The 10155-nt window shown below is 39.8% G+C and overlaps 1 protein-coding gene across 4 annotated transcripts in view; it reads left to right on the top strand.

Annotated features, from left to right (window-relative positions):
• The window catches only part of AP1G1 (adaptor-related protein complex 1, gamma 1 subunit), a 103584-nt gene extending 96953 nt beyond the window's left edge, over positions 1-6631 (top strand). For all 4 annotated transcript variants that reach the window (XM_010850922.1, XM_010850923.1, XM_010850920.1 and 1 more), the window contains 2 exons: positions 945-1043; positions 2446-6631. In XM_010850922.1, coding sequence (XP_010849224.1) covers positions 945-1043; positions 2446-2547 — 201 coding nt within the window. In that variant the 3' untranslated portion in view covers positions 2548-6631. The remainder of the gene's footprint in view (positions 1-944; positions 1044-2445) is intronic.
• The last annotated feature ends 3524 nt before the right edge of the window (positions 6632-10155 follow it).

Here is a 10155-nt window from a genome sequence, read left to right as displayed (position 1 = left end):
GATTTTCTCTCTCTCCATTCCCTTCTTCCTCCCCCGCTCTTCTTTTTTTTTCTCTTTCTCTTTCTCTCATTCTCCTCTCCAATATTTTAGGAGACTAAACTTTAGGAAATTAAAAAAAATAAGCCTAGTCTATAAAATAGCAACATATATATATATATCGACATATATACTTTACTGTGCCAACTACGACTTACCTATCTTGCTCATAGCACTTTTATCTCTCTTCCCTGTAAACACACAAACAAATCTACCAACACTCAACAAATTATGTTTGCTTTTTCATGTCTTTCACTGTATAGGCTAGTTCTGCACGTAATTTTTCTGCTAGTGCTTGTGGTGTTTCATTGTGGAGACCCTGAGGTGTTTCACATCTGTGTGAACAAGCTGCCTCATTTCAGCCTTTCCTGCACCTCCGTCATGTAGGAGTGACCCTTGACACATTCCAGATTATATAGGCTTTAGAAAACAAAGTTCAAGTCTCTGACCTCAACTGTCCAAATACACGGAGGCATGAAGGCTTGTTGTTGGTGACTAGTGTGCTGGTTTACTATTTTTAGAATCCTTTTCATTTCTTTATAGTTTTTTTTTTAGCCACAGGCACCCAGGTTTTTTGTTTTTTTACCTACATAGTTGATCAGTTACTATTCAGTGAGGCTACTAGAACAAGATTTGTTTACCTTTTGAAAAGTGCTTGGCTAAAGTTGCTTCTATCAGAAAGGAGAAGGTAGCTCGTTGCTAGAAACGATAGTGTTTTATAAATATGAAGTGATAGTCTGCATGCTGGGAATTGCTGATTATCTGGAAAACAAATAGAATTTAGTAGGAGGTATATTGGTTAATTGAACCATCATCTGGGTGTCTGACTTGACTTGTTGATATCTCTGACATAGTATTAAGCGTATTTTCTGAAGAGTGCCCTTTGTTTCCCCCCCTCACCCCACCAGACATTCCAGCTGCAGCTTCTGTCTCCTAGCAGCAGCATCGTCCCAGCATTTAACACGGGGACCATCACACAGGTCATTAAAGTTCTGAACCCACAGAAGGTGAGTACCACATTCAAAGACAGTATCTGAGCAAGACATAAGCATTTCCCTAAAATAAAATTTACTTTGTTTCTCTTAAGTTGTTTTTTTTTTTCCCACTCATAGCAGAAAATATATCTATTAAAATGTCTGGCCTTACCTCCTTGTTCTTTTGTAGACAGTAAATGAAGCCCAGACACATGAAATGGTTCAATGGCATCTTATTAAAATACACATTTAAATATTTATTTATTTAACGGCTTAAAGATCTAGTCTTTTGCGTGGGGAGGGTGGAAAGCTTACACATTTTAGTCTTTATACTAGTTGTTGTCTGAGGTTGAGAGCATTTGTTGAACCAGATATTCACATTTACTACAGTAATTATTAAGTATGCATAGCAGAAGTGGAGACGTTTTTAATGAAGCAGCCCAATGAAAAAATAACTTCAAACACCTGAAAGTAAGCAATATTTTTATTACATCTTCTCAAAGAAGTATATTGGCTCCACTTAATATTGATCAGTTGACTCGTTTTCAGCAGTTTTTGAAAATGGTTCAGAGGATTTCTGGAGACTTCTGAGAGATCTCTAGTAGTGTCTCATAAATACCAGTATGATTTCCTCCTCTTAAAACACCTTGGTTCTCCCCTGCTGTCCACTGTATTTTGATTGCCTGCCCAAAGCACAAGTACAAATTCTTTTGATGATCTGATACAAAGAGTAAACATTTTCTTAGTATATTAATGTTTGAAATCTGCCTTATAAAGTAAACAGCACGTATAATTGAGTTCTCTTAAAATACAACTGTTATCATAGGTTAACTCTTCTTTTTTTTCTTTTATGCCTTGAGAACAAAACAAGTTGATATTCACATTTACTGTCAGTTTTACAGACAAAACATCCAGTATATCTGAATGTAGAGTATAATAGATGAGTATGTTTACCTCATTTTTCTAGAAAATTGGATACAAGGGTTGATTCCTTGTGAAAAGTACTCAGCAGATGTTACTATGAAAATGCTCCCGAGTGGTTTGTCCTGTTAATGTGGTTCTAGGGTTGGAGCCAGTGCCGCATTCTGGAGGTCGTTTTCTCTACTTGACTGCGTGACATTGGCCAGTAGCTGCATGCTAGGTGTTTGCTGCTGTTGTTGTTTGCCTGTGTATCATTTTAAAGAGACAGTTCTGCTTCAAAATAATTTGTGTTTTCTGTGATCAGAAGTCCATTTGTAGGACTTCCTTGGTGGTCCAGTGGTTAAGACTCCATGCTTCTACTGCAAAGAATGCAGGTTTGGTCCCTAGTAAGGGAACTTAAGATCCCACATGCTACCCATTGTGGCCAAAACAGAAGAAAAAGTCTGTAGACTCTACAGATTCTGGAGATTTTATTTCAGTGTGTCATTTTTTTTTTCTTTTTTCCTCTCTTCAGCAACAGCTGCGAATGCGGATCAAGCTCACGTATAATCACAAGGGCTCAGCAATGCAAGATCTAGCAGAGGTGAACAACTTTCCCCCTCAGTCCTGGCAATGAGGGTCCAGCACCATTCTCATTCTTATCCCACTCAATCAAAGGAACTCTGGGAAGGAGGTTGTGATGGCTGGCAAGTCCCCCCCAACTGTACCATGGGCATGAGGAACTGAAGAGAACTGTTGAGGAGGATTTTTCCTGAAGTTATTGCTGACCTTGAAGCATTGTTAAAGACTAATCTCCTCTCCTCCACTGTTGAGGCCGGCTGCTTCTGGAGACTACTTTGCACTCTTCCTCCTCTCCTCCTGTTTCCACACTTCTCCACCCCTCCTACATTTACAGCCAGAATCAACATTCCCTGGGCCCCCGAGGAAATAAGCAGCTGGTCTGGAGGAGAGGACTGGAATCCATGACAAGAAAACACTCACTCTGTCTCTGCAGCAAAGAGTTGCCCCTTCTTTCTGCCGTGTTTCTCTGTGGACTGGGCGAGGTGGGGTACTTACTCCTCACTAGCAGGGTTACCATCTTCAGGCGCTTCTTACATCTGGCATTCAGAATGGAAATGTAACAGTGGACATGAGGGAGCCATGCCTTTTTCTACCGGTTCCCCCAGTGTTTGAAAGAGGCATTAGGCTCCTGGTAGCCTTTTCTGTGCATTGCTGTATATACACAGACACACACATGTATATGTATGTTTGTTACCAAGGACTGGTCAGACCTTGAGAGGTTATTTGTAAACACTGGACAGATGCAGTTAAGAAGAGCTTGTGTTGAGATTTGGCATGAAGGTTATGGTGCTCTATTTGTAATAGAAACTTCCAAGGCTCTTCCAGCTCCCCTTTCTCTCCATTCTTTTAGCTGTAGTCATGAATTCTCTCCATGATTTTCGAAACTGATTCCCCTTAAAGTACAAAGTGGACAACTTCTAAAAGATATATTAATAGTTATTAATGCCCCTGTTTCCACCACAAATTTTAAAGTTTCTCCTAAACCCATAACTTGCCTGATGAACTATGATAAATGGGTAGAAAGAGGAGTTTGCCACTTCTAAAGTACAGACTCCTCAACAAAAGCACCTTTGCCCACATGAAGAGTGAGTATCTGACTCACCCTAGAGCGTATTGGAGTCGTATTCTCCATCACTCCAAACCTCCCTTTTTATTTCCTGAGCCTGGCTTGGACCTTGGCATTCCGTTTGAATTCCTTCTTCTAACTGGAACATTTGTGTTGTATCTGTAACACTGGCACTGAAATAAAGACCACACGGTTAAAGAAATCTTTCCTATATTGTACTTTATGGTGTTGGAATGAAGCCTTGAAGCTTCCTTGTCCCCTTTGTCAGAGGAAGTCTCAGGGACACTGTAGGGTAGGAGTATCGTTTCCTGAGTCTGAGAGGTTGGTCTTTCTCTTGAGAGGCCAGTTTCATGAATATCTACATCAAAGCCTTGAGATCTGGAGCTTTTTAAACTAGTGAGAATGCCTAGTGCTTTTCGAAAGGCCCCTCGTGGTGTCCAGTCTTAATGCTGAGGTGCAGGCATGAGGTAAGGTGGCTCTCCTGTGGCGCATGTTGAATGCACCATGTGCCTTCGGGCGCACAGGCGCTACGTCTGATGTGCTAAAGAAGAGGAAAGGCCAGGCCCACCTTGCTCTTAAAACATTTTCAAATGTTACTGTATTGAGTACAGTATAAGGACTACTTTGGCTTTGATCTTAGAACTGGGTACAGATAGCCATTGTTTCCTTTCCATTTCACCAAGCCTTTACTGAAAAGCTTCAGTGTCTTGTCAAATCTAGCTCTGTATCAGATGCTAGACTATTCCTAACATTTGACAAGTAGGAGTTGAACTAAAGGCTCCAATGGGGGAACTTTCTGGTCTTATTTTAGTATATAAGAGCAAGATTTGCTAAAACTTACTCTGCCGGGTAAATGGTTGACTGAGTCAAGAACAGAACATTATCTTGTGCATAGTTTTCAGTAAAGTAAGTGTGGACTAGTATGTTTCAGACAACTGCTCTGCCTGTATGATGAAAAGTAACCTTTAAAGGTTTCTTTGTAGACAGATTTCATTGGATGGGTATTTAACGCTGTGAAAGGTGATAGGATTAACATAATATTGGTGGATTTCTTGAATAGAATTTGTCTAACATTCCTTTTTGTGGTTGAGGGTTTATTTTCTCTCTCACGTCTATAGTTAACCAGCTCAAGTTTCTTTAGTTGAACCAAACTGAATCTCAGAAGTCTGCTGAAGATCATGCTATGAGACAGCACTATCTGATGGGGCTGGAAAAGGGGCTACTCTCAGAACAAAGTCTCCTTGGGTAAATGTAGTTTTGAGGTAGAGTTATGTGATCATCCATGGCTTCGTCCAGACAGAGTAAAAATTGGCCTTAACACAAAGGGTGCTGTGTAGAATATGTAATGATTCCAGAGAGTGAACCTAAGCACCATATTGAAGAACTAGCAGCCAGATGACTTGCCTAGGACACTGATGGTTGTGAAGACTGTTTCAAATGATAGGATCTTGGAAAGCTTCAGCGTGCCTTAGTTTCTAGGATCAGAATTCATTCTTCTCTCACTTGGCCTCAGTGCTAAAGGAGAGATGTCTTACTTTCTATCAATACTTGCACATTTTAGTTCTTTGTTTCCCTAGTATAACCATCCAAGGGGGAGCAAATTTGGATAGATTTACAACTTCAGAGCCATTGTGAGGAAAGAGTGATTTCCATGGCTGCTCTAATAACTCTAGGGTGATAAGCCGTTGAGCCTATAAGCACTTACTTGGATAATTTCACAAGCACTTTTACCTCATTTTTTCTTCCTCTTCCAGAGTAGTTTTTATTCTCTATGTCCTCCCTGCCCTCACAGGAATCCTAAGGGATAATTCGTCTAAGTAATCTAAAAAAATTGTAGGAAGGGTGCTCTACCCAAGAAACTTTTCCCCCAGTGCTCCGGTGCTTTACCTTGAGGTGATTTGGACAGCCATGGAACGTTTCATGCTGTGTATAGTGATCATCTGTTCATTTTAAGGTCTTTCTCATTTAAAGAAACATTCCTCAGCATAACATTTGGGAGAGGATTCTCCCCTCTTGCTAGGTTAAAGGGTAGTTCGTACCCCTTGTTTGTCCCATTGATATAAGAAAACTGTCAGCACTAATGGTTTGAGTGTTTCCATCTATCATATAACATGCTTTCCGTGTTTATGTTCTTATAAAAGGTTGAAAATGAGGGGACACTTTTTGAGGCTCAACTTCATTATCTTCTGCATTAGAAAATACCAGGCTATGAGAACTAAGGGAAGGAAAGTCTGAATGCATAAATTTTTTTCTAGCGAATGTATCTTATCCCCACTGTCCTAAACAGAGAGGGAGCTAGAAAGCAAAAAGTGGATATTCATGTACTCTGTGGTTGGTAGAGAGGTGGTACATGTCTGTGCACTTGGGTTTGGGAATGGGGAGGATCACCAAAGAGACTAGCTCAGAAAGTCCTGAAGTTGAAAACACTTTGACCATCTCTTGCTCAGGAGGGTGGGGCTGCTTGTAGAACTGGAAGTGAACAACTTCTTTCAAGCAATAGCAGAGAGTGGGTCCCATCTACAGGGTTCCAGGACCTGAAACATTCAAACAGAAGAAAAGGCTGAAGCAGCTTGCAGAGTTGCTTCACGAACTTCCACGAGGCTGATTCTGGCTTCCAGATGGAGCATTGGAGGTTTTTTCGTTGTTTTGTTTTTGGAACCTGCTGTTGCGCTTTGTGTATTTTTGTTTTTGTTTTCTCTTTGGGGGCCTCATGGGAAAGAGCTTCTGAACTCTTTCCTCTGTGAACTCCAGTGTGTCCCTGTATAGTCCCTTTTCTTTCATAATGTTGTAAGTTACATTTTCATTAAGCCCCATCACATCTTCTTTACTGTAAAAATATTAAAAGGCTGTTTCCAAGTGGGATGGCTAATGAAGTTCTAATTATTGCAGACATATTTTTGAGATGTAAAAAAAATTTAAAATTAAATGATAAGTCTTCGAGGCGAGTGAGGAATAAAATGGATGTAAACATTTACATGGGATGCATTAGAATTCTGCTGTGTGTATTGTCTTTTGGTTGAAACAAATTATGAACAGTGACTAATAATAAAAAGTCAATACTCAATGATTTAAATTTTGCTTCCTCACTTCTTCCAAGTGGGTTGGAGAAGCCCTGGATGGGTTCTTATTCCAGAGCTTTGAGTTAAACCCACTATCCAGTTAATGTTCCTTTTCCACAGAAAACTTACCAAGAGAGAAATTTAAACAAATTAAAAAAAAATTTGTTCAGTTCTGTCACTCAGTTGTGTCTGACTCGTGACCCCAAATTCTCCAGGCCAGAATACTGGAGTAGGTAGCCCTTCCCTTCTCCAAGAGATCTTCCCAACCCAGGGATTGAACCAGGTCTCCCACATTGCAGGCAGATTCTTTACCAGCTGGGCCACAAGAGAAGCCCCCCACCAACCAAAAAAAAAAAAAAATTTGTAGTTAACAGTGAAAAGTGCAGTTGGAAATTTTAACTAGTGACTGTTTTCATGCTGATCTTCTCCACATGGGTGAATTCTCAAAGTAAAAATACTGAATCATGTCTAGATGAAGTATGTATTTGAAGGTAGTCATGGACTTTTAGCTATAAGCTTCTGTTTGTGGCTTTTTTATCTGTGACTAGGAAGAGGAAGCCTTGACCAGCAAAAATGAATTCTGTTTCCTGATCTATTTTATACAAACAAGTGAGAGTGGTTGAAAGTTGGGAGCTTATACATGATCCCTGACCTTGACTGAGACAGGGGGAGAGTGTGATAGTCCCCTAATTGAAAAGTAGAAGGAAGTGTGCCTTAGCAATTAATCTGGTTTATGCAGAAGTGCCCCTTGGTGCTGTTTGATAAGTGACATTTCTATAATCTGTCCTTGTATGTGGCTTAGTTAAAATTCATATTTGTCTCTAATATTAAATTTACTTGACATTTTCATCTTTGTGTAATGAGATGAAAATATAAGAATTACATTAGAAAATGTTAGGCAGTAATAGACTCCAGACATTTTCCTTACAATACAATGAAGAATAGCAGATTTGAACTTCCATCCAGAAGGACCAAATTAATTTTTATCACTTTTAAGTATTTTTCATGCTATTTCCTGCCCTAGTTCAATTGTCTCCAAATTCAAAAAATACAGAAATGTTTAACGGAAAAAACAGTCCTATAAACCTGAAGGCCAGGTTAAGTCCACCTTGTTTATTCAAAACTAAAAGAAGGAATATCTACATCTGCTCAGCCTGTGGTAGAAATAACAAAGGATTGAGGCCTAAAGATGACTTGTGATCATTGAAGGAGTCGGAACTGGCTATAAAGAAGTACATGTAGAAAGCTCTTAAGACTCCTTTACCAAAATCTGGTAGACATGAACTCTCCTTTCCCAGACTTCTCTTTACATTTTGTAGTGAGGATTAGGAAGAGCTCCTAGAATAAACTGTGTGTCCTGCCCCAACCCCTTTCAGGTGGAGAGAGGTATGCATAACTGCTTATAGAAAGAATACAGAAAGGAGGTAGTCTAAAGACTTCTCTGTCTCTTGGCTTGATTCAAACAGTGATTTTTATAATGATGAACCTGCAGTGAGGGCAGATGGATTTTTGCACAAAGAATCCCAGAGGAATTTATTTTTAGGGTTAGTCTCAGCTGTTTACCATTTCCAGAAACTAGTTACATAACCCTTGGCATACATAATACACACTGCCTTGAACTGGGGGGAGAAAATGGGTATGTGACCCTTGAAACAGTATAAAATGTTAATGGCAATACATGATTTGAAAGGAAAACTCAGAATCAACTGGTCGTCACCACTCAACTGGATTGGATCTTAACAATGGAGACTTTTAAAGAGAGCTGTATCATAAGTTACTCCTGCAACACCTGGGCTCGTAGCTTTTTGTTGTTCTAGTTTTGAAAGAGGTACTACTGTTGCTGCTGAAGAAGTAGTAAATACATAACTCAGCATATGCTGGTATTCTGAATTGATGCTTTAGCCCACTATTCCATTAATCATAACAACAGCAAACCCATCATCTAACTGCTGCTGTTTCCCAGCACGACTTCTAATGGTGGTCCTGGGAAGACATTCTGCTCATGAAACATGGAAAAGGTAATGTGTAATACCTCAGGAAATGGGGTTTTAGAAACACCCTGAGCTGCATTCATTCTTTTTTCTGCCTCTTTGCCTTTGGTCAAGTCCACTTCTGTCCCCATATTGATGCCTATCCCTTATATATGGGTGTCCTTGCTGGAGCAAGTTACTCAATAAGCACTGAAATGGGAATCCCAACAACTCTTGAGTAGCTTTCTTGAAGGTAATTTCAGGATAGAAGGAAAACTCAGAGGCAGACAACATAAGAACTTTTTTTCATCTTATGCCAGACTGACAGAGACATTATTTTAAATTCACTAAAGTGAAACAAATGAAGATAACTGGAGATTGGAGTTTTGGTGTATATATAAAGTAACTCAAGTGAAGGGAGAAAGTAGTGACCAAACTTCCACAGAAGAAATAATTTGTACAGAGTCAGAATCTTTGAGTCGAATTTTGTCCTAGAATTTAAAATGTCTATAAATGGAGCAATCTCTTAGAAGAGAGGGGAACAGTTTGCAGTGTTAGACCTCAAACTCTCTTGTACTAAACCTGTAATTAAAATATTCTTAACATACAGTTGGTCTGGACTAGGTAAGCTGAAGGAGTGGATAATTGGTGAAACCATTTATACCAATTATTCAAAGTGTAAGAAACTTTTTTTTCTGCTTCATTCCTTAGCAGTTGCTTGACGATTCAGACCTGTGTAGGAGGGGAAGACCTAAAAATTCAGAGGTCTAGAGGGTTTCCTAGGAAAATATAGAGCAGAATTAAGAATAAAACTCTGAGGAATTGAGTGTATCTTCAATTTGAAAATTCAGAATAATAGTGACTGCTATGAATCATTAGTATGTGTCAAGTACTTTTTATGCATTTGCAAAATCTTCAGACTTAACTACTAGACAGACAATTTTCTGTTTCATAGCTAAGAACCAAAGGCTTAGATCAAATAACTTGCACAAGGGTATAGAGATAATAAGGGGTAGAGCTGAAATTTGGAATCAGGCTCTCTGATTTGGCTCACTGGCCGGCCACAAAACTATCACTGCAGGAACTAAAAGAAAATTAAAATTTTCTGAATTAGAATTGCAAATAACAAAATAGAGATCAGACCACATTACTGCTTGAAGCAGAGAACAATATTCAGAAAATTCTACTACATGAAGAGAAAGGGAATTCAAATGTGGCTGGGAGGTGAGATGACATTTTGTACAGGAGGTGGGGTCGAATTTTCTGAAGAAGGCTGTGACCATCTACAACAAAGAGAAAGGGCCTTGCTAAGGTGGATATTCTCAATTCGTCCAATGGCGTTGCACCCGTGAGGGTGACGGGCCAGTTTTGGAGTAGAGAGGAAACGTCTGGGAGAGGTAAGTTACAAAAGCCATCTTCTGCAGAAGGCAGCGTCTCTGTTGACAGGTGCAAACCTCCCTTGCCCCTTGTCCAGCCCCTTAGGAGTCGCGGAGAGCAGAAAATAACTCTCCCTGCGCCTCAGTCCTCCAAACTGAAGGCAGCTGACAGTAAAGGCCCAGCCCTGCGGC

Source organism: Bison bison, unplaced genomic scaffold, assembly GCF_000754665.1.
Source record: "Bison bison bison isolate TAMUID 2011002044 unplaced genomic scaffold, Bison_UMD1.0 scf7180017864297, whole genome shotgun sequence".
Lineage (NCBI taxonomy): Eukaryota > Metazoa > Chordata > Mammalia > Artiodactyla > Bovidae > Bison > Bison bison.
This window is presented reverse-complemented; position numbering and strand designations above follow the sequence as displayed.